The sequence below is a fragment of the Pelobates fuscus genome, chromosome 3, assembly GCF_036172605.1.
Source record: "Pelobates fuscus isolate aPelFus1 chromosome 3, aPelFus1.pri, whole genome shotgun sequence".
NCBI classification, from domain to species: domain Eukaryota; kingdom Metazoa; phylum Chordata; class Amphibia; order Anura; family Pelobatidae; genus Pelobates; species Pelobates fuscus.
Window position 1 is genome coordinate 214,458,439 of NC_086319.1, and position 26,020 is coordinate 214,484,458.

Below are 26,020 nucleotides of genomic sequence, written 5' to 3' on the forward strand. Positions count from 1 at the left end.
GGGACTACCGTCAGTGATAGCATACTATAGAGCGACGCATCTCCACAGAATAGTAGACTGGCATGCAAGCCCCAGCACTAAACGCTGGGTATCCATGGAACTACAACAGACACGGGGAATTGTTCCATCACAGCTCTGGCTCGGGGGGTACACTTTCACTGACCTACACACGAAGAACCCGATGATTGACGCCACCCTCAGGGTATGGTGTGGACAACGGTATGCCCACCAACTTACCACCTCCCCAAGCCCGCTTACGCCCATCACACACAATCCGGGGGTGGCAGGAGGCCTCCACCCGGCCGCCCTAAGCAATTTCCAGAGGACAGATTGGTTCTTTATACGCCAGTGGAGTCCGGGGGGAACGCTACAACCGCTGGACAACTTAATAACAGACAGACAACCTACCCTGCTTGACAAATTCCATTACCACCAAATTAGGTCCTACTACGCCAAACTCCCAGGGAAACCCCACCTCCACCGTACACTTACAGAATTCGAACGATTATGCACAGAAAGACGACATATAGACCATGGGGTCTCCTGTCTATATGCTATGCTCCAGAGGACAGGAGACAGCTGCCCATTAGGCTACACGAGCAGATGGGAGGGGGAGACGGGCACACAGCTGACAGCTCACGAATGGGACAAAATATTCATCCTTACCCATAAATGTTCAATAAGCTCTAAGTTCCAGGAAACAGGCTACAAATTATTAACACGGTGGTACAGAACACCAGACACACTTAGACACATACATGCAACGGAATCAGGCGATTGTTGGAGATGTGGCTTGGAGAGAGGCACGAACCTACACATCTGGTGGTCATGCCCACATATCACACCATACTGGCAGATGATCAGGGCAAAGATCAAAGAGATCACGGGGGATGATATCCCCATGCAACCCCTGACGATGCTCCTGCACCATACCACCAGCCCCACGCAAGCATACAAAAATTTGCTGACAATCCACCTACTAAACGCAGCAAAAGCTCTTATCCCCCTGCACTGGAAGAGTCCGTCAGTCCCCACTCTTAGACAATGGATAGACAAAGTAGAGACCATTTACAATATGGAGATTCTGACGGCCTCCTTGCGAGAGCGCTCACATAAGTGCGCCCTGACATGGTACCCCTGGAGGCGATATGTCTCAGGGGGAGTAGCATAAATCACCAGAGCCCTGGAACTAACCGGAACGACGGGGCTGCAGTGGTCGAGACCCAATACGCAGAGCCCAGACGCTCAATGCGCCCCCCATTAACCCCCCCCCTTTTTTTTTTCTCCCCTCTTTCTCTTCTACTATCTCTTCCCCCACGTTTCCTTTTTCTTCTGTACTTATACGTAGTACGACGACTCGACAATAGACCGGCTCCGACCGGACCACTTATAGACTGCAGCTCTACCTAGCAGCACACAGCCGACACGTCTGACGCGGACAGACCACACTTACACAACTAAAGAGGTCACCCTCCTAGGTGACACCATCGGATGTACGGCTGCCCTCAATATGACAGAGGCCTGCCGGCACCAATATCCTGCCCATAAAAACTGACAAGGACACACACTGACACTGGGTACGACGATAGACAACGCTCACTGTCTAGGACGGCTAGAAAAGAGCCAACTTTCCACAAGACACACATGAGAAGGGCTATATCAGCACCTAAGCAATCATTAGATCTTGAGGGCGGAAAAGACCTGACTTTGTAAAGCTGTCCATAAATGTATTGTACCATATACTGTTTTATTGGCCGTATGCTTACGGAATTCACTAAAATTTCTTCAATAAATATGATTGACACAAAAAAAAAACAAAGACAAAGAAAATGATGTAGTATTTCATGGAAAATGTATAGAAAAATGTCAAACTAGTACAAAAAAAAAAAAGCTACACATGTTCTCTGTATAGACTGCCTGAATGATACAATCCCTGCCAATAGCTATCATATCGCTAATTGGGAAATAAAGTACGGTATAATAGATACAACTAACTCACTCCTGAGAAGGATTTTTCAAAGTGTGCTTAGCATTTCAATGCGACTTTCTAAATGCCTGTAAGTCTCTTCGTAATATTTGTGATGTCCTTGAAGAAAACATGAGATTGTGAAACTCACTGGCATCCTCGTTATTTTTGCAAAGATTGGAAGTTTATCCAAAAATATTAATAATTATTTAATTTGAGAAGCTTATTCAAAATTTTTTAATTGAGACCAAAGTTAAAACAGGAACATTTGTATTAAAGGAAACCTATATGCATCCAGATCAGTACATCTCATTTACAGTGGTCTGGGTGCAGTGCCCCTGTCCCCTTAACCGTGGAATGTAAAACATTGCATTTTCAGAGAAACCGCAATGTCTACATGGCAGGATTAAGACAACACTAGAGATACTTCCTGGCTTCTCACTGAGTTTAAGTCTGTGAAACAACACTGGATGTCCTCATGCGTTGCATGAGGTAGTTTAGCATCTTTAAAATCACCATAGAAAAACTTTGAATCAATGTGCATTTGGGTTTCACCATCACCGTGACAGGGGATCTTGGAACTGGAAAGTAATGGGAGGGGTGGGGGGAAGGAGGCGGGGAGACCATTAAGTTATTGGCAGAAGGGCAATTTTGTGTTAGGTATACAGTTTTGTATTCCTAACACTGTAGTGTTCCTCTAAGTTGTATGCTATTTTTAAAATTATGTCTGTGATAGCTTATTTTACATATTTTGTAAATTAGTTTTTATAATCCCATTTGGTTACTATATTCAAAACACACTACATCTTTTCTTAAAAAGACAACCTTTGGAGTGACCAGACATTGGAAGCTGATACCGATCTTCCTCCAGGATGGAGAACTATCCGTGACACATCTGGGACCTACTACTGGCATGTACCAACGGGAACCACTCAATGGCAGCATCCGTCATATAACTCCACTTCAACTCACAGCTTGAGCACTATTCACGAAAAGGTAAAAATGTACAGCTACATGCATATAACATCTGTTTGTGACCTTGTATTTAATACAATGGCCTTAATTAAGTGCAGTTGTATAAATTGTGGTCAGGACAACATATGGTAGCAGATTATGATTCATTCTGAATTAATTATACTATGATCTAGAAATGCATATGTTCTTGTAAATGCATGTAAAAAAAACACATTGCAAGAGGGGAAAAAGACAATCATATAATATTATAATAATATTAATATTATAACAGAAAATGTGTAGAGAATAGCCCTTTCCTAGAATATTGTAATCTGATTTCACCATTAATGCCAACAGTCATAAAATCTGTACTGTAAAATAATAAAGAATAAAATATAAAAGTAATTAAATAAATACAACAATAACTCACAATAATAAATACAATCATTCTTACCCTGCCTGGTGTATTCTTTGAATATATCAAAGTGAGAGTCAAGCGCAGGGCTTTCCTTGCCCAAAAAACAAAAATGTATATAATACCACCTAACCACCTTACAACTCGATTGGATGACTTGGGAAGATATTAGGTGCCAATATCATATTTAGTCCCCCCCACACCCACCCAAACTGTTTATTTTTTTTATTTTATTTAGAATTTACCAAATCACATTTGCAGGTCTCCTAACTCTTCGAATTTTGGTGGGACAGTCCTTATTTCAGGGTCCTTTCATACCATCTCAACTTTTTTCTCTTGTGTCCCACTTTCTGGGGGAAGGCACCAGGGAACTGTTCCCAGAAAGTTTAGCTTGATTGCATCATTAGACATTGCTTTTTATATGGTTTGCACTTTGTGGGCCCCCATGCTTGGTTGCCAGTCTGCATGGTGTGCAATTAGCATCACTAGCCCACACCATTTTACCATGCTCACCGGTGTTCTGCTCTATGGAACACTGGTGTTTGAGGGGTATGTATTTTAATGAGTACTCATACTCTCATTTAATGATTACAAGAACTTAAACATTAGATGTATAATAAACCACTTTTAACAATACAAAATTGTTCCAAGTGGGTTTTTGAGCTCTTAGGAATTTCAGATCTTCAGAAACGGATACAACTTCCCAAAGTTTCAACACATCCTACCTCATATTTATTTTTTAGATGAAGTAAGCGTTTAAGAGTCAGTGTTTCAGTGTCAGGATACACTAATGTGCCCAACACGCAGAACTTAAGTAATAAATAAAGGAAACCCTAAGATGTATTACTGGGCCTTAGAATGGCCGGATTTAACATATAAAAGGAAAAATACAAGACGGGCTGAGGTCAAGAATACAGATATAGCGTAAATGGTATGCAAGCCAAAAGTCAAGGGATACAGAGATCAGAATAGTCAGCAGGAAAGCCAAGGTCAAAATACACAAGAACAATACCAGAAATGCGCTCTCGGATAACCAGAATGGAAACCACGACAGGGCACAGAGAAATGGCCAAAAAAGGTATAAATAGCCTAAGGTGCTCCTTGATTGGCTGCAGAGAAGCATGTGACAGTGAACGTGTGTGTGACGTCACACACACGTTCCAAATGGTTAGGCACTAGAGGGGTTAATTATGAACCTCAAAAGGTTCGCACTTGCAGCAGCCGGCGTCTATAATGTTTAGACCCGGCCGTGAGGAGTATCTGTCAGTGAGGTCGGGGGGTGTCGCAGAAGGAGGTGCGTAATCGGCGGCATTCCCATTGCTACGTGGGAATGCCGCCGCAACACGATGCGCCCGCCGGGTCCCAGTCCACTTTCGGGCAGGAGTGGACCCGGTGTGCTCCTTGACATAAGGTGAGTATTCGGCGGCATTCCCCTTGCAATGTGGGAATGCCGCCACAACGATACGTGCCATACCGCACTCTGGCAGGAGCGGACCCGGCGGACGGCGTGACATTCAGGTTCACCTGCAGCAAAAGGATAGAATATAAAAAAGTCATGCCTATATCCTACTTAACAATAAAAACATGTAATCCGGATAATTAGTGGTTGTGTCAGCTGATTGCACTAAACACAAGTTTCAAGTCTGTCCCCTGTGCACATGCTCAGGGCATTGTAAAACACATTAATGGAACATACTGGAAGGCTCCTATGCATGTGGCGTGTTATATTCTGCTTTTGCACATGCATGTTTGATGCATTATCATTGATTTACTTCACTGTCCCGGAGAAATGGAGGTCTTTACATTCGGATAGGATCAGTTCTGCTGATCCAGGACAGTTGGTAGAAATAGTATTTATATCGATGTTTTATTTTCAGCCTCTCACTATAATAGATTGCACTTTTTCCCAATGTAATCAAATCACAGATCCTCATATTCTCAGATTGTGCATAACTGCTAGACCGACTGTGAGACTCACTCATAACATTTTAAAATGCTGCTAACATGACATAGCTTTTGCATATTTGCTGATTAATTAAATGGAATTAATTAAATGCAACACTGCATTATAGTGTAAGAATAAAAATAATTAAAAAAAATAATAATACTTTTAAAATGTATTTATTTTTTACCTAATTTTATTTTCTGTTTAGAGAGCCACCCAAGCCTCATCCAGTAATGTTTCTCCAGCTCGACCAATTCCTGGAACAACAGCAATTGCAGACAGAAGGTAGGAAATTGCTGATGTTTTAGCAATTAATAAAATATAATGGGGGGGCGGAGCTAGCAGCGCAAGGAGAAGGGCGCCATTTACAGCAGCTCCGGTAAAACGGAGCCAAAAAAAGCCGAAAATAATAAAAGTCAAAGCCCATCCGTCGTCAAAAGCAACGGGCACTTACCCCCGACACCCGGCGGACCACGCAGATGCCTTTCGTGCAGAAATCGGGCACGAAACGCCGCACCAAAGGAACAGGGGCCTACCGCACACGCGACCAGGCTTTTCCCAGGGAGCTGACATCGTGGCTCGGAGCAAGCCCATACAGCACTGAGGCGGACTTCTACACCCCAGAAGAAATGGGACGGAGATCCCACAAACCAGCCCCAGGTACATCCATACCGCACAGGGATATAGGCAGCATGCTACAAACCCCCTCACTGATAAAGAGCCGAAATGCCACGGCTGTCTCACCCGAGCGGTCTGAGGATGCAGACTCCACACACAGCACGGCCACAGCAGCTATTAATAGCACATGCACACAAACGACTGAGGAATCAATTCCAGCAACCAAAGGGGACATTCAAACAATGCTGACTGGACTCCAAAGAAACTTGCAGCAAATGTGGCAGGCGGATCTGAAGGGGCTGGCAGCAGAGGTGCAGACGGTCTCGGCCCGCACCCAAGCCGCGGAACAAGAGGTGAGAGACCTGCGCCAAGACCTCACCTCCCTAAAAGAGACAGTTACCCAGATACAAACCGCGCAAGCTAACACTAATAGACAAATCAATGTCCTAGACGACAGGGGCAGGAGGAAAAATATCAAAATAAGAGGAGTATCAGAAGCGGTACCACTGGAGGAATTGCCCCATTTTGTGCGGCGTCTGGCGGCCTCACTCCTTTCCAATAGGCAGGCGAAACAATTCACTTTCGACGGCGTATACCGCATAGCGAAACCAAGGCAGGCACCACAGACGGCCCCACGCGACATTATACTGAGATGTCAGTCGCTAACGGACAAAATAGCCCTAATGTCGGCCATAAAAGGGAACTCACCACACGAATTTGAAAAACACCGACTTACCTTCTTCCAGGATCTGAGCAGAGACACTCTACTCTGGCGCAAGAGCATGCACCACATCACATCCACGCTGCAAACGGCGGGCATCCCATACAGATGGGCAACCCCAAAAACGTTGTGGGTGACTAAAGATGAACTTCACTATAAGCTCACTGACCCAGGAGAAGGCACAGCTCTCCTGGCCACACTGGGAATATCCGACAACGACACGGCCCCACCCGCCGAGCATCCAGGACCCACGACCTGAAGCCTGCAGTGACCACAAGCCACAAATCACGTTTATATTTTATATTTTGTTTGTTCGAGATTCTTTTGCACTGTTGCACCAGATTACACATAACACTCCCAACTAAAACCAAATTTAATGAACCAGACGAGGCCAGGGGGCCATGTAGTGAAGCCGCACACAGATAACGGACTCCTACCCCTCCCCCCCCCATTCATGCCCTGGGGTTACAGGGCATAGTAAAATCATGGAGCTCCATCAGGCACCACTAGACGGGTACACGGGCGCAGAGATACCCCTATCGACAGCCGTCAGGCTCAGATAGCCAAGCTCCCAAACCAGATAAACCTGCACATAGTCGAAACACAGAACCCAGCCCTCACGCTACCACAAAATGCAAACATAACCTAACACCACGCATGGGGCATGGGAACTCACAAGCACACACCTTGTGCCGGGGTTAAACCATAGCCCAAAGACCCTAAGGGGTAGCGTCAACCTCTCACAATACCCACACCAAGGGCACAGCTCACACTCTCGATACAACCACCTAGCCCATTATACTAAAAAGTGCAGAGCTCACCTCAGCCCAGCACACTGACAGTACATAATGTTACCTTATCCTATGCAAATGCTGTTGTGGCATTCTTACCAATGTCTGTATTGTTACCATTGCACCAAAAATAAAGAATTACAAAAAAAAAATATATATAATGAATAGGCTCAAATCAGTTGCACTTTAGTACCGTCTGGTGGTACTTGTCCCCTTTAAATATGTTGGTGGAATCCCTCAGAGATAGGAGATACAAGGATGATACAATGGAAGATAATATAGTGTAGTAACTTATAACATGAAGGTGAGTATACTGTAACTTTAAATAAGTGCTCACCTTATTCAGAGCCCAGGTACTCGGCTCTGAGTTTGTTAGCGCGGGTGTCAATAAGGAGGACACCTTCCCTCCTTGGAGCAGGTTTGATGAGGATCAGAAGGGACTTAGATAAAAATAATAAAATGTATTTCGCCAGCAGGCAATAAAATACAAACAAATAATGGAAAGGAAACAAAATAGAGTAAAAAAATGTCCCACAACAGTCCTTTAGTTCCGAGACGCGTTTCACCCTACTTGAGGGCTTTCTCAATCGGTATTCACTGCTCCTCTGTTCTATCTTGTTTAAATATGGTAGTCTGGTTCCCCATTGGTGGATTCTGTTGTTAATTAGCCAATCCAGTTCCTCGTTTAGGGGGAGTGCGCTGTGGCTTATTGAATTCAGTTTTACTGATTACGTCCGTGACCCGAAGTGACGTCAGGCACGTTGCTGCGTCACTTCCGGTAATGCGATAGCCATTTTACTTATGGGAAACAGATAGGGAGAATGGCAGAGCACCATATATTCGTGCCTGTCACTCCCATTATGCCCATCAACATATATTCACTGGACAATATGTTTTGGCCAATATACAAAATATACACACATATCTCATATCTTGTGTGTTAGAAGGCATCCTCATTTGCATAGAATGGACAGGAAAAGTGTTGGAGACAAAAACGAAAATACATATGTCAATACACAGTAAAAAGTTGATGATTTTAAACAAAGTGAAAAATGACATATCCATAGCATGTATATAACTCCATTATTGTAGTTTGTATTATATTGAAGAAACTTGAATCTGTTCAGAAGAGTGGCTATGTATGTAAAGTGGATAATAGAGTAGGATTCAATTAATATCTAACCTTAATTGTTTATAAATACTGATTCTGTTTAGGAATCACCTGTGATTAAAATATCACTTAAAATCCTATACTAAATATAGATAGATATAATAGAGATATTGTGGGAAAAGATAAATTATTCTAATCCAAATGAATAATAAAAATGGAAAATTAATACATGCTTATTGGAAAAGTATCCAATTATTATAAAAAATGGCACATTTCGAAGTCACCATTGAGGCCGGTGGGAATCATGGTATTGAGATTGAAAATCCATCTCATCTCATGTTGTCCCATCTTCCTTACTGTATCTTCGCCCCTCCAATTGATATTTACAATTTGAATACCCATAAATGACAGCTGAGTTGGATCACAGTTGTGACTTTGTTTAAAATGTGCTGAAAGACTGTGTTTATCGAATCCCTTCCTAATATCACGGATATGCTCCTGTACTCTTATATGGAGGGCTCTGGTGGTCCTACCTACATAACTTAAACCACAATGACATGTGATAAGATAGATAACTCGCTTGGAGTACCAGGTTATAAGTTGATTTATTTTATAATTATTATGCTGTTTGCTTTGAAGTTTAGAATCATGGGAAGGAAATTAAGTTATATGTCTCTTTTTTTGGCCGCTATTTCTGCAGGCACCAAATGTGCCACAGCCATAGAAGCCATTTTTTTGGTTAAAAACATTTCTAATTGTTGTGTGTTCTTTTATATAGTTGCGTACCAAATTCGTCTTTAAACTAGGGACTCCTCTATAGGTGAAGACGGGTTTGTTTGGCAAGACCTTGTTCAAGAACGTATCATTCTTTAGAATTGGCCAGTATTTTTGGAAAATTCTTTTTAATTTATAACTTTGGTAGCTGAAATCGCAAATGAATGCTAAGTTACGTTTCTCTGTCTCAATGGGCGGTGTTTTATATTGTAGGAGTAACTCTCTATCTTTTAAAGCAACTTCACGTTTTGAGCTTTGTCCAATAATTGGGCATTATAGCCTTTTTGTTTAAAATCATTAAGAATTTAGCAGGATTGGATGTTGAAAACTTCATTATCAGTGCAATTTCGCCTGATCCTCATCAGTTGTGCTTTGGGTGCGTTAGTGAGACAAGGTGAAAAGTGGCAACTAGTCTCCTCAATATAACTATTGACATTTACTTTTTTGAAATGTGTCTTAGTTTTTTTTTTTTTTTTTTTTTTAATTCTTTATTTTTGGTGTGCATAGTGATTAAGACATACAAGCTTGTGGTGCCCCAACAGCAATCCTCAAGCATTTTTCAAGCATTACATTAGGAGCAGTAGTATAATGAGCACATTTTTATATATTAACAAGTTTATAATAGGAACATTCAGTTAGGTTGCGTGTAGGGTGGTAGCCATTTAATCGCAAGCAATTACCGCTATATTACCCAGGATACTTAAACATGTAATAGTGTGGCTTGTCTAACCGATATTGCCTCTACTGATAGGTCTGCCAAACCTTCGTGGAACTAAGCGTGGAGTTCAAGAAAGCCCTGTTGATTAGGTCTAGTTGTACATTACCTAAGTGAGGCTGTAGACAGACTTGCTTAGTAAGTAATTACGGTCCAGGCTTCCCTTAATGGGCAGTTACACATAGGTAGAGTAATAAAATAAAATCAAATAAAAGTGCCACTGGGTCATGTTAATGTGACAACTGCGGTTTCATAATGGCAAAAATATGTCTAACTTGCGAGGGAGTACTCATTATAATAGAAAGTAGTATACTGTAACATAGAGTATAGGGTATAAGATGGTAATTAGGATACAGTATAGCATATACAATAACCGCAGTATTAGGATAGCAGGCTTATGTCTAACTTTGTGAAGAAACAAAAAAGAACAAAATACAGATATGCTTTGTTATAGAGTGGTCGACAGTTTACTCAGCCTATGCCCGCAGAGGGGGGGACACTGTCCTTAGCCAGCTGGAGACTAGAGTCCGTCTCGGTCACCCAACCCCTTCCCTGGAGGCTGGACATGTGCGCTGGGAGTGAGGGCAGACGAGGCAGTCGGTGGATAGAGCAGCCAGTGTTGCATAGAGGCCGGTGTTGCGTGCAGGAACCCAGTTGCCATGCGGCGGTAAGGCGTTCCTCCTGCCAGCATTCTGTTCCGGTGCCTGTTTCACGGTGTCTCGCTTCGGTGGTCCCGTTGTAGCCCAGCGGATTCCTTTTAGGGGAAGGCAGGTAGTGCCCCCAGGTCTGCGGGTGGGTGCTTGGTGGCAGCCCCTGTTCCTCTGCTTGCATGGCCCACGTGCCCTGGGCTTCACCCGTCTCCTCCGCCTCTCGTCGGAGTGTGTCTCATGAGCCTGCCGGCTGATCAAGCTTGGTGCGTAGTGGGGAGGGCAAGGTGGGTCAGGTGGCGGTTTCGCGGTTCGTGGTCTGCTCTCGAGCCTCTTCCAGAAGGCTGTGAATAGCTTGTCAAGGCGGACCTCTAGCGGCTCCAGTAGGTCCGGTGTGGTGGGGGTCCGTGCAGAGTCCGCCATCTTGTCCACGGCTGCACAGAGTGTCAGTCGTTTTCGGGTTACCCCGTCGTCGCTTGGCAGCAGGTAATGGGCAGCTGGGACCGGGATAACCCCCGCCGGTCCATAGGGGGGGGAACGTGGGCCCAGTCTCTTTCTGTAAGCCGTCGCTGGCGGCGGGGGAGCGGCCGCCTCCTCCACGCCGGCCATGCTTGTAGGCCTCGGGTTGCGTTGCTGGGTGTTCTGCAGTCGGTGCCTGGTATTTGGCACCAACGCGTAGCCCTTGTCAGCAGCTCTTCGTTGGTGGCCCATTTGATGAGATTTGGAGTCGTTTTGAGGCTTTTTAACCAGCAGATTTGGCATTTGGAGCGGGAGCAGCTCTGACCTGCGCCCGCTCGGCTCTGCGTCCAGGCCCCGCCCGTGTCTTAGTTTTAATCATTCCTTCATCTATGTATATTTGGAGGTCCACAAAATTGACGGACTGACGACTGTAATTGCTCTCCAATTTGATCATTTAAATCATCAAAATTTTACTGTGTATTGACATATGTAGTTTCGTTTTTGTCTCCAACACTTTTCCTGTCCATTCTATGCAAATGAGGATGCCTTCTAACACACAAGATATGAGATATCTGTGTACATTTTGTATATTGGCCAAAACATATTGTCCAATGAATATATGTTGATGGGCATAATGGGAGTGACAGGCACGAATATATGGTGCTCTGCCATTCTCCCTATCTGTTTCCCATAAGTAAAATGGCTATCGCATTACCGGAAGTGACACGGCAACGTGCCTGACGCCACTTCCGGTCACGGACGTAATCAGTAAAACTGAATACAATAAGCCACAGCACACTCCCCTTAAACGAGGGACTGGATTGGCTAATTAACAACAGAATCCACCAATGGGGAACCAGACTACCATATTTAAACAAGATAGAACAGAGGAGCAGTGAATACCGATTGAGAAAGCCCTCAAGTAGGGTGAAACGCGTCTCGGAACTAAAGGACATTTGTGGGACATTTTTTTACTCTATTTTGTTTCCTTTCCATTATTTGTTTGTATTTTATTGCCTGCTGGTGAAATACATTTTATTATTTTTATCTAAGTCCCTTCTGATCCTCATCAAACCTGCTCCAAGGAGGGAAGGTGTCTCCCTTATTGACACCCACGCTAACAAACTCAGAGCCGAGTACCTGGGCTCTGAATAAGGTGAGCACTTATTTAAAGTTACAGTATACTCACCTTCATGTTATAAGTTACTACACTATATTATCTTCCATTGTATCATCCTTGTATCTCCTATCTCTGAGGGATTCCACCAACATTTTTAAAGGGGTCAAGTACCACCAGACGGTACTAAAGCGCAAGTGATTTGAGCCTATCCCATCCTAGGCTCTATACCATGTGAGTTGGCATTTCGTTTGATTACTGCACAACGACTAATTACCATACAGATTTACACTATCACCCTCTTGCATATGTTTTTCTTTTCATTTATGTATATGCTGAATTTAAAGTAATACCGCTGTAATACCAGGACTAGACGACCCTTTTCATAGGGTAGGTGTCCAACAATATCACTGCATGCTCCACTCATATAGGTGAACTGCCTCTGGCTCTTCTGCCTTTTTTTTGGTTTCTACAATTTGAGGTGGGTGTGAGGGACCCCCACAAGAGTGTTGTAGCATCTATACTATTTATTGTTTCAATATCTCTTAATCTTCAAGCACCTTCAATACACAGTGTTCTTTGTCTTTTTCTCTACAACATGAATAAATTATTTAATTTTATCTCCTATTAATTGAACTTTAATCACACAGATAGAAGGCCCCAGCAGGCTCTAGCAGGCTAATAGCAGAGCGGGAGATATGCCATTCTAAATTTAGCATAATGTGAATAAAGAAAGTGTAAACATCAGATTGCTTTTTACCATACATGGGTTGTGTCTCACCTCTTAATATGTTTCTGCTGGAAGTATGGATGTGTAAGCAGAGTCCTGAGGGGGCATTGCCAGTGATGCGAGCCGTGCCACTATTGACGCCCACAATGGGAGGGCCCACCAAGAGAAGGGGTAATCTTGTTCAAAATGAATGGGTCATCACAAAAAAGGTCAGGGCCTGCAACTTGACAGGAAGCATGGTTGGCTCCCATCTACCAGGCCATGCACAGAGCACTGCTGAAGCGCTGCCTGCATGGTCCTACTGCCCACTGCACAGTGCGAGTGCATCTAATGAGCGGGACAGAAGGATCCCCCCAAAATCAGAACAGTGACACCAAAAGCAGGACAGTTGGGAGACATGAGTGGTGTGACTAGAGCAGCAGAGCGGCATAAACAACGCTATGGTTTATTTTCGGGGGATGTCTTATTTCATGGAAAAACGGTAGCAAGCATGTGCTAGAAAGCAGGTCTACATTCGAGGGAATTCTTCCAAACATTGACTAGTTCACAAGGGAACGGAATTCAATGTTCGGAGAAACTTCCCCGTACATAGATTAGCTTACTCGCGAATGGAATCCTGCAAATCTGTGTTTAGGAAAAATTCCCGAACTAGACAAGGTAACTTATTTTCGGGTTAGGGCTTATTATTACGAGCAACCCCCGAAAATAAGCTATGGCTTATTTTTGGGGGTATGTTTTATTTTGGGGAAAACAGGGTAAATATAACTTGACCTTAAAGGAACACTATAGTGTTAGGAATATAAAAGTGAAATCCTGACCCAGTACAGTATTACAATAGAGTATTTAAAAAAATAATTTTTTTAGGTGGCCGGCCCCACCTTGCCCCCATTAAAAAAGTAAAATTTAATTTGAATCAATGCATCTCTATGAGGAATGTTCAGCCCCTCTATGCAGAGTGTGGAGATGCTGAATGTAAGTGCTGCACAATGTGTATCACTGATGACGGCCACAAGGGGTGTTCATAGACAGCAATGTAAACACTGCCTTTCCTCTGAAAAGGCAGTGTTTACATTAAAAAGCCTGCGGGAGTGTCACCCTCAAATATGACACCACGCTTGAAGTTTTGAGCCTTTTATATAACAGGCTCTTAACCAGGTGAGCAAGTTTTCATCACTTTGTGATTTTTCACCTGAAAATACTGATTTCACCCAGATTTCTCTTCTGTCTTTTTTATATTTTATATATTTACTGTGAAAACAATCCTCACAAACTTGGTTGAAAGAAAAAGTTAATGCGGCCACCTATTTAAGGCACGAAAGCCACACTGTTTAGAGCCTATACCTATAAAAGGCTCTATAAGATGTGAGTTGTATACACATATAATACCTACCAACTATTTATATATTAACAATATTTCACTATATTGTGTTTTATCTTGTTCCATTTCATGTTTATGAAATCTAACCCCCTGTATCTATAAGAAATAAGTGTGTCAATTTTCAAAGCGCTGCACTCGTAGGTGGTGGTGTAAATCACCTACCTTTAAGTTACATTTTTTTATATAAGAAATAAAACATACCTTGTGTAGTAGGGTTGCTTCCTGGGCCAGTGTCTCCATGCTCTACATGCAAGTGCTGAACGTGCCTCATAGAGATACATTGATTCAATGTTTTGCTCTGCATGCGCAATAACCTTACACTGCTTTCCTATGGAAATGGGAAAAAAGGTGATTAAAATTCCCTTTTTACTGAGATCAGAGGGGGGGCGGAGACCTAAATAGCCACTTCAGGACTATATTGTTAGGAATAGATGTTTGCATTCCTTTATACTATAGTGTTCCTTTAATTTTCTGGGCTGTTTAAAAGTATGCTTAGAAGAAAAACTGCAGTCAAGTCATATTTTTCAGTCATTCCAAGTGAATGACAAAAGCATGAATAAGGCGGCTGGTTAATTAATTTAAAATGTGAGCTTTCAATATAATTGATTGTGCGTGGTGTCGGACCGAATGGCAAATGATGATTTAGTAAATAAGAGTGAAATTTTAGTTTTAATCCAGTTCTGCCTTCAAAAGGCTGCTTGAATGCATTAAATAAAGATAAATTCTGTAATGTCACTAACACATGATGTGTGATGATATAACTCTAAATGTGAACATGTGTACGCATATATTTTCAGATAAACAAGTGAATGAGTCAGATCAGATATTGCCTGGGGTATTGTAGATTGTGATTGGTTTTGACATGTTGCTTGAGGTCATCATATGAGTCATCACACAAGGAGGTTCCAGCAGGTCATTCCCAGCTCAGTGTAAGATAGTAAAGGGAGATGTTCTTTAACCTCTTGAGGGAAAGGTTTAGTCAAATTCTTTCCTTTTGTGATAGTCTTCACAGAGCTCGAGTCTTTAACAGTTAAACAATGATAAGTCACAGGGAGTGCAGGTCTAGCATTTCAAAGTAGGTCCAGACATCTGTTCCCAATATATAAATAAATCACTAACAACATTGGGGTTTGTGGACCACAAAGAATGACAGGAAAATAAAGGCTAATATTTAACTTAATGCTCACGTGCGATTCTCTGAAGCAATTTTAAAACATAATAATTATCCTAAGTTATTCACTCAGCTCTTATACTTTTATAAAGCATTTTATCGATCAGATCACTGTATAGTACATAGCTTGAAGATACATGCTAGTTTAGGAGAACAAATTCACGTTTATTTAATTAAATTCAGAAGAAATTGATAGGGATGAGAAGGAGGTCTACCAAATCCATCTACAATGAGTTTGAAGTCCCCTCAAAATGCAGACATGCAGCCAACTGTGTATATTATTAATCATGACTGAATTCGCAAGAAATGTGTAAAGTGAATTGTGAAGTTCTTAAATCATTTCATATAATTAAATAACTACAGGGAGTGCAGAATTATTAGGCAAGTTGTATTTTTGAGGATTAATTTTATTATTGAACAACAACCATGTTCTCAATGAACCCAAAAAACTCATTAATATCAAAGCTGAATATTTTTGGAAGTAGTTTTTAGTTTGTTTTTAGTTTTAGCTATTTTAGGGGGATATCTGTGTGTGCAGGTGACTATTACTGTGCATAATTATTAGGCAACTTAACAAAAAACAAATATATACCCATTTCAATTATTTAATTTTCACCAGTGAAACCAATATAACATCTCAACATTCCAAATATACATTTCTGACATTCAAAAACAAAACAAAAACAAATCAGTGACCAATATAGCCACCTTTTTTGCAAGGACACCCAAAAGCCTGCCATCCATGGATTCTGTCAGTGTTTTGATCTGTTCACCATCAACATTGCGTGCAGAAGCAACCACAGCCTCCCAGACACTGTTCAGAGAGGTGTACTGTTTTCCCTCCTTGTAAATCTCACATTTGATGATGGACCACAGGTTCTCAATGGGGTTCAGATAAGGTGAACAAGGAGGCCATGTCATTAGATTTTCTTCTTTTATACCCTTTCTTGCCAGCCACGCTGTGGAGTACTTGGACGCGTGTGATGGAGCATTGTCCTGCATGAAAATCATGTTTTTCTTGAAGGATGCAGACTTATTCCTGTACCACTGCTTGAAAAAGGTGTCTTCCAGAAACTAGCAGTAGGACTGGGAGTTGAGCTTGACTCCATCCTCAACCCGAAAAGGCCCCACAAGCTCATCTTTGATGATACCAGCCCAAACCAGTACTCCACCTCCACCTTGCTGGCGTCTGAGTCGGACTGGAGCTCTCTGCCCTTTACCAATCCAGCCACGGGGCCCATCCATCTGGCCCATCAAGACTCACTCTCATTTCATCAGTCCATAAAACCTTAGAAAAATCAGTCTTGAGATATTTCTTGGCCCAGTCTTGACGTTTCAGCTTGTGTGTCTTGTTCAGTGGTGGTCGTCTTTCAGCCTTTCTTACCTTGGCCATGTCTCTGAGTATTGCACACCTTGTGCTTTCGGGCACTCCAGTGATGTTGCAGCTCTGAAATATGGCCAAACTGGTGGCAAGTGGCATCTTGGCAGCTGCACGCTTGACTTTTCTCAGTTCATGGGCAGTTATTTTGCGCCTTGGTTTCTCCACACGCTTCTTGCGACCCTGTTGACTATTTTGAATGAAACGCTTGATTGTTCGATGATCACGCTTCAGAAGCTTTGCAATTTTAAGAGTGCTGCATCCCTCTGCAAGATATCTCACTATTTTTGACTTTTCTGAGCCTGTCAAGTCCTTCTTTTGACCCATTTTGCCAAAGGAAAGGAAGTTGCCTAATAATTATGCACACCTGATATAGGGTGTTGATGTCATTAGACCACACCCCTTCTCATTACAGAGATGCACATCACCTAATATGCTTAATTGGTAGTAGGCTTTCGAGCCTATACAGCTTGGAGTAAGACAACAGGCATAAAGAGGATGATGTGGTCAAAATACTAATTTGCCTAATAATTCTGCACTCCCTGTAAAGTAACTAATTAGTTTGTGATTTGGCCATGGCAATTCTATTGGTGGTGTGCAAATTAATGAAACGAGCAGGTATGTTCTCTGTTGATGTCCCCACTAATCCATATGCAGAGAGGGAGTGTTTCATATTCTTGGGTGGGTGAAACTAAGACTGCCCATCCACTTCTTGAATTTGTGTTACATAATAAAGACCCTCTAAAATTGTATTATTTGCTCTGTGCCCCCAGTCTGATGGCTCCCTATATGCAAAGGTTGCCTACATAATAGCATCCCCATTTCCTCAATCATGTCTGGCATAATTATTAATGAGGGGGTTCAGTGGATCCCCGTTATCCCTTGTCTAAGTTCTGGGACACTTAATCAATAATCCAGGATAGCAGAGTACAGGTCCAAAATCAGGACTGTACCAATGGAGGCAGCTCAGATGCATGGTATGATGATAAACATAACAAGGAACCTGCACACCAAAATAGCCAGGTTTTGTTAGCCCGGTGTCATACGAGCAGATCTAGTGTATAACCATAACGGCCAGAGTCTTCTAATTATCTATGCTATTACACAAATCCATAATCCTTCTATATAGCCACATTATAGATGGTCACGGTGCTTATAGTTATTTCTTGATAGGAATTTTTGTCCTGTTAAAGGTATCAAAACATGATGTTTTGAAAAAAAAAACCATTTACATTTGCTATAAGCAAATATGGCAAACTGCTAGAATTTCTCTAGAAAATAATTTTCTAAATAAAGTTTTCAGTTTTGCATAGGATAACTTTCAATATATCTGATATAAATTTTTTTTAAAAAAAAAATAATAAAAATCTACCAAGGCTCCAGGAGGGGGATGAGAATATGTTGGCGTTTACTGCAAACTGCTATAACCTGAGGCGGGAGTAAAATGCCTGTTCTATCTCCCTTAATTCCCATACATGCTGATAGTATACCTCCCTGCTGACTTATGCATGTTTGGTGTAATCAAGGTCAATGTGGGCTCCATCAGCCTCCCTGCTGGTGTTTCGATTTCCCCTTTGGAGTAAAATGAAAAATGCAATTTAAAAAGCAAACACCTTATACAAAATTGCTATTCCCAAGATTCAAAAGTTAATTACAAACAATACGAATTTCCATTACTGAATGGCCTAACATGAATGTTTATGTAGGCACATTAGTAGGATTTATTTTATTCTTCTTTTCATCTTGGGGTTTATTCAATGCATACAGGTGATGCTATTCTTGCACTATTCTACAAATGTTGATAATAATGTATTTCCCATGTAGTCAGGTACTATATTATACATACAGTAACTCACAATATGTCAGGGTTTTTTTTTGTTTTTTTTTACTAAAGTGCGAACTCTAAGTAAATTAAAAATTTTAAGGAACACTATAGCAATAGGAATACAAATATGTACTCCTAAGGCTACAGTGTTCTAGTAACTATTTAGATTACCAGGCCCTCCCTAAAATAAATTGATTAACTCACCTTTACTCCTCCCGTGTGCCTGTCTCCCTGGCTTAGATCACCAATCCTGACAATCTCAGCCAATCCAGTGCTTCTTCATAGGGAATCATTGGGAGTCTAATGCGCATGCACAGCAAATCGCCATGCTGTGCCAATCAGTATCTCCTCATAGGAATGTATTGAATCAATGCATCCCTACAGGGAGCGTTCAGTGTTTTCATGCGGAGTGTCTAGACACTGAACCCAGGAAGCCCCTCTAGTGCCTGTCGAGGTGGTGTTAGGCAGCAGTGAAAACAGTACCCTCTTTCATAAAAATCAGTGCTTTTACACTGCTGATAGGCTCTATGCCCCAGAACCAGAACCACTACATTAAGCTGTGGTGGTCCTTTAGGCCATGGTAGCCAAACTGAAATCATAGCTGACTTAGAGACTTTTTCCAGATTGCCTATTTGGATTAAAGGGACACTATAGTCACCTGAACAACTTTAGCTTAATGAAGCAGTTTTGGTGTATAGAACATGCCCCTGCAGCCTCACTGCTCAATCCTCTGCCATTTAGGAGTTAAATCCCTTTGTTTACGAACCCTAGTCACACCTCCCTGCGTGTGACTTGCACAGCCTTCCATAAACACTTCCTGGAAAGAGAGCCCTATTTAGGCTTTCTTTATTGCAAGTTCTGTTTAATTAAGATTTTCTTATCCCCTGCTATGTTAATAGCTTGCTAGACCCTGCAAGAGCCTCCTGTATGTGATTAATGTTTAATTAAGAGGTTGAGATACAATTATTTAAGGTAAATTACATCTGTTTGAAAGTGAAACCAGTTTTTTTTTTCATGCAGGCTCTGTCAATCATAGCCAGGGGAGGTGTGGCTAGGGCAGCATAAACAGAAACAAAGTGATTTAACTCCTAAATGACAAATAATTGAGCAGTGAAATTGCAGGGGAATGATCTATACACTAAAACTGCTTTATTTAGCTAAAGAAATTTGGGTGACTATAGTGTTCCTTTAAATTTAAAATTCACTTTGAATTCTCAATGTAGCAAATAACTCTGACAATCTCCAACTGGAACCCCTACAGCAATACCACTAATTCATTTAAGGAGTTCTAGATACTTCCCTAGGACATTGGATGCTTGTGAATGCAAGCTGGCAAGTATTCAGGTCATCACCTTTTTTTTCATTTTTTATTTGGAGGTGTGTTTGTTGTTGTGGGAAGTTTATGAATATTTAATACCTATGTGAACCTGTCATTCAAAATTTACCCTCTGGACAGTTTATGAGCAAAATTCTGCAATAGTCGCTTCTGATAATTTGTTGACTTTACTTTGTTTTAAAGGCATTCCATTCCTTGGCATGATGAGGACTTATTCTACAATATTGATGAGCCAGGCTGTAAGGTAATATAACTAATAATCTTATATAGTGGTATGACAATACACTACATTCCATAAGCATACACTTTAGATCCTCTACACTAACACGTAGCACATCCCCTACACACTCCACTCCCTGTGAGCGAACTCATGGGCGGAACTTGTAGGTGGACTTATGGGTGGACCTTATGGGCATACCCTGGGGCCCAGACCTTGAGCTGTGTAAGGGGCCCCAAAAAATGGAGCTGCTTCCCGTTCTCCCAGAACATTGAATTTTGTGACCACCAGACCAGTGGAGCCAGACTGCAGCCAGAGCCCAGCACCATCCTCATCTGGTTGTAAGTAGGCAATCTAGTATATTATTCGTGGCACTAATCTCTAATTTACCTAAACATTAAAGGGACACTATAGTCCCCAGAACCACTGCAGCTTAATTTAATGGTTCCCGTGTCTATAGCCTTTCCCTGCTGGCTTGTAAATGTAAACACACACTGTGTGCAGCACTGGCATTAGTTCATATGGCAGATAATATGGGTGGGGCATTGTGATGTCACATGGGGGGGGCAACAAATCTTTCTTTTGTCTAGGGCAGCAAAAATCCTTGCACCGGCCCTCCTGCCCCCTCTCCCCCATCCCTCCACTCTAATACACTGCTCCCCTCCGTCCTTCCCTCCCCCCCCAATTCAATACACTGCCACTACTACCTTCCCCCAATTTAATACTCTGCCCTCTCCCCCAATCTAAAATACTGCCTCCGCTCCCTCTCCCTAATTTAATACACAGCCCCCCTCCCACCAATACACTGCCCCCACACATTTAAATTTTATACACAGCCACCCTACCAATTTAATACACTGCCCCCACTCCCCCAATTTTAAACACTGCCTTCCCCCCAATTTATTACACTGCCCTCCCCCTTCCTCCCCCAAATTAATATACTGCTCTCCCCCATTCCCCAATTAAATACACTGCCCTCCTCCAATGTAATACACTGCCTTCCCCCTTATTTCCCCAATTAAATACACTGACCTCCCCCTAATTTAATACACTACCCTCCCCATCACTACCCCCAATTTAATATATTGCTCTCCCCCCTCCCTCTAATTTAATACACAGTTCCCTCCCCATCACTACCCCCAATTTGATACATTGCTCTCCCCCCTCCCCAATGTAATACACAACCCCTTTCCCCAATTGAATAAGTTGCGCCCCCTCCCCCAAATACATACGCTGCATGCTCCTATCCGGTGGCCAGCAAGAACCAATACTTTAAGATCCTGGGGACGCTGGCAGTCGCAGGAGCACGAGATCGGCCGCACAGATAGGAAAGGCAGTCTTTCCTATCTTGCGGCTGATTGCAGCTGCAGCACAAAGTGGCCCCAGGGCAGACTGCCTACTGGGAATTCTCCCCGTATCCCGGTAGGCCAGTCCAGCCCTCATCAGTATACATGCTTGTGCTACACTCAAGGAACTAGCACGTGCAGAGAGCACTGAAACCCTGGTGGGCTAGACTGCTTAATTAGCGGGCAACCTGGCAATGCATTTACTCCAAGCTCACCTGCCAATTCTTCAAACGGACCCATCTCCATTCTGGTTGGCTGCATCCCCTTTGAGTGGTCACAGGGATGCAATTCATATCACTGATCTATCCCTTTTATACCCATCCATCACTATACAGGATGCTGATTTTGGGGGGTAGTCTAGTTAGGGGGTATAATTATGGATACAGATTTGAATTCAGTGGATGCTGGTGGAATACTGCAAGTTACTGGGTAATTGAACAGGTACCAGTTATATTTGGAGGCGGTTGGGGGTTGAGAGGAGACATGACATTTACTCTTGAGTGGAGCCCCCTCATTTGTTTGCCCTAGCAATAACCTTAATAGCGTTACATGGCATCCATTGGACTTAGATTTCTGAATAGACAGAGTAGCGGTCTACCTACTTTTATTTTTTAAATAAAAATTTGGTGACTGCTTCGTTCTACATGCTGGAGTGTGGTGCATAAACTGGTGGGAGAAACAGGGAGTGGATGAGATCATTCAGTAGCTGGTGTCTCATTACCAAATTAATATTAGTGCACAAGTCTTTCTAAACTACTCATCTTGTCTCATAAGCGGTGTGCTTTCATCTACTAAATGAGCTAAAGCACACTGTTAGACGTCATTAAGATAGTCAACTATGACCCATCACTGGTTAAATATTTCATACACATTGGAACATTGAAGTAGAAATATCATCCAAACCTGTCAGGAGTGATTACATGTTTGAAATATATAATATATTTGGGTTCTAGTTCTGCTATCTCCAAACTAATAAAATCATTTGTCTGTATTATGTTTTCTCGGGTGAATAAAATCTACCTTTTTAATTGTATGCACTTTTTCACAGCGTCCACGCCGTTAATATAGTCACAACCTCGTTAATCCTATGGTTTGGATCTATGCATCCATTTTGTTTGCTGCTAAACTCAGGATTTTGGAGAAGCAATCTTATAATTAATAAAGAGCAGACATTAATGTTATTGATCAAACATAGCTGCTAGATTATAATTTACCCCATGGTTTAATTCACGAGAAGGCAACTGGGGATTCTGAAAAAAGCTTTCTGGGGGCTTCCGATACTTTCCATTTTGATTACCGTAAATGTTATTGTAATAATAGAAAGTGGCAAAGGGCACACAACAATAGGGAAAGCAGAAGACAAACTCTCTTATACTTTCCACACTCTTGAGGTGCTGAACCAAAATAGCTGAAATGTACAAATTCCCCAACTCATCTCTCCGAGTAAATAATTCAAAATGTGATTTCTAATTCATTTAGTGGAGTTTTTGCATTGTTTGTTTTAATTGATTTATTTTATTGCAAAGAATTAACAGTATATTCTGTGTTTCATTAGAGTTTTGCTGTTCATTGTCTTGGGTGGGTTGAAATTCCAGAAGAAGACCTTGCTCCAGGGAAAAGCAGTATTACGGTTAATAACTGCATCCAGCAACTTGCTCATACTACATGTGATGGGCCAGATATAATAGGCTCAGGAAATGAAGTGAGTAAACTCTACTTAAGGACCTTGATCATACTATATCAGATTATTCAAAAAGATTAATTGATTTTAGTGAGATCATTAGTTGGGAATTTATATCCCAGCACTCCTAAATGCTATGGTAAAAAATACTATAAACAATGAGCAGTATCATAAAGAATAGTGATAATAGATCAAAGCAAATTTTGTTTATTCAGAACAGACAGAATAGACATATTTAGCCCAGTAGACAGAAATTAAGTCTTTAATGATACTATGTGTAAATGTCACTGTTTAGACATTATAGAATATGAGAGACCTACAAATGAATTACAAGTCAAACCTTTAATCAGTCATGGGTTTTGATATATTTGCATCCCTCATTGCAAAGATGTTACCAAGTACTTGTACACTAGAGTACAGAAGGCAATATGTTGGCATGGTGTGTGTTGAATAGGTTAACGTGACAAGCTAGTATGGTAGAGTAAATATTACCTGCTATACTTTTTGGTAAAATCAGTGAATCTATGCAATGAATGATGATTTAATTCATATTGAAGAAGCCTCAAAAGTAAGTGGTTAGTGGATGTGGTATCTAAGATTTGATCTACTCATAGAAATGCGAAAAGTGATATGTTTTTTGTAATTTTGCGATGTCTTGAACAATGAATATGAATTAAGTCCAGTTATCTGGTTATCTGAATATTTAAATTGAATTTAAGTCATGTTAAAATGATTTTAAAATTTACAAATAACTTTAACTTCTTTAATATAAGGAAAATATGTTAGTATGAAGTCCAAATGATGTAATCATGGCATCTGTATCCTAAGATGCACGCAGTTTTAGTACACTTCTAGCCAATTAGCAGAGACTGGAGGTGTTTGGTCTATTAGCAGAACATTTTCTCTCCTATTGCCGTGAGAAATGCTGGTTGTCACAGGTAAATGGCATAGGGAGCCTAATTTGGATCGCTTGTATCAGTTATCAATAATAATGGCCTCTCTCAGTTTGTAGCGTAATATGCATTAGGTAACATCAGTCAGCATGCACGTTCCACGCATGGTACATGCCATTTTTTTCACCATTCAGAGAGCACTGTAAAATTTGCGTTTTCTGCTCAATTCTGAACAATGCACAGTTTAGAGAATAGTCATAATTTTCATCCTAAATAGCTATATTTGGGGAAAAAAAGACAATCCAACACAGCTGATTATGAAATATTTTCTATAGTTATGCTAATTTGGTATACATTTTTCAAGGCAGTTATCAACCCACCTTAACTCTTTCACAGTTGTTCACTAGAGTGAGAATTAAAAGTGAGCTTTAAATTTAAGGCCAACATTTCCAAACTGGAAAAATTCTCCAATTTAGCTATGCTTCTTGTTTCGGCTACTTTGGTAGTCACTTAGAATTCTCACTTTAGTGAGTAACCCTGATAGTTAAATTTGAATTCACTTTGAATTCTCATTAAAGTAAATAACCCTGTTAATGTCTCATAAATATATTTATTTCGGATAATATTGTTTATTAGGGACAGAACATGGTGATGATTTTAAAGAAAGATACTATGAGCTTAGTGGACCCACTTGATCACAGTTTGATACACTCTCAACCCATCATCAACATTCGAGTGTGGGGTGTTGGCTGCAATAATGGCAGGTAAGATGAGATAACGTGTTATCCAATTAGATAACATTAAATGACACTCTGAGCACGAGTTATTCCCATTTAAAATAATGCATTGTGTGGAAAAGACATCATAAATGTAAAATATTTTTTTTTTAGAAATAAAGGTATTTAAAGGAGCACTATAAGGTCAGGAATACAAACGTGTTGCCCCCCTTGTCTCCTCTTTCCAACTTAAATATACTAAAATCTTGCCTTATTTCCAGTGCCATGCAGGTCTGCTGGTGCTGGCTCTACTCCCAATCCACCTTCATGGCTGACATCATCAGAAGTGATGATCTCAGCCAATCACAATGTTTTCCTATAGGTTCAGAGGGGGAGGGGTAGACACTACCCTATAGAGTTGTGGAGAATGAGGCGGTCAAAGATCTTCCTGGCATGCCAAGTGCCCAGTGCCCAGAGAGCATGTGTCTAGCACATCTAATGGGTGCACACAATGTGTATTGCTCCCGTGAGCTCTGGCACCTCTGAATGTATCCAGGGCCGGCGCTACCATAAGGCGGCACAGCCGGCCGCCTTAGGGCGCACCGGCCGGGGGGGGGGTGCAAATATCCAGTTGACAGGCAGGAGAGAAGTGCACAGCACTCCTCTCCTGCCTGTCATTTCCTGTAGCGTGGCTGAGCGCCAGTACCTCCACTGTCTCCACAGTCCGGTGCGACGCAGAAGGAGAGGGCGCGCGAGGGAACTGATCAAGTTCCGCATCTCCTGTATGTATAGCTCCCTCGCGCGCCCTGTAGAGGTCCTGGGAGCTGAAATGTGACGTCATATTCCAGCTCCCAGGACCTCTACAGGAAATGCAGATCTGGAACGGAGCTCCCTCCTCGGAGCAGTGCAGCAGCCCAGTGGACCCCAGAAGGTAGGGATTGTGTCTGTGTTTATTTAGGAATTTAGTTACTTTATTTCTGTGTGTCCCCCAATCCCTCTCATGATGATCGTTTGTTGTTTTCTGTATGGAGATGTTTCACTTAACAGCCACTGTTGATCCATCCATTCTTGCAAATGAAAGGGGACTTCTACTGATACTGGATGGAAGGAATTTGG

The 26,020-nt window shown here is 41.8% G+C and overlaps 1 protein-coding gene across 1 annotated transcript in view; it reads left to right on the forward strand.

Moving 5' to 3' along the window:
* The window catches only part of APBB3 (amyloid beta precursor protein binding family B member 3), an 83,734-nt gene that overhangs the window by 32,915 nt on the left and 24,799 nt on the right, over nt 1–26,020 (forward strand). The window contains exons 2-6 of the mRNA XM_063448060.1: nt 2,787–2,962; nt 5,489–5,565; nt 20,235–20,295; nt 23,170–23,316; nt 24,825–24,952. Of these exons, the coding sequence (XP_063304130.1) occupies nt 2,787–2,962; nt 5,489–5,565; nt 20,235–20,295; nt 23,170–23,316; nt 24,825–24,952 (589 nt within the window). The remainder of the gene's footprint in view (nt 1–2,786; nt 2,963–5,488; nt 5,566–20,234; nt 20,296–23,169; nt 23,317–24,824; nt 24,953–26,020) is intronic.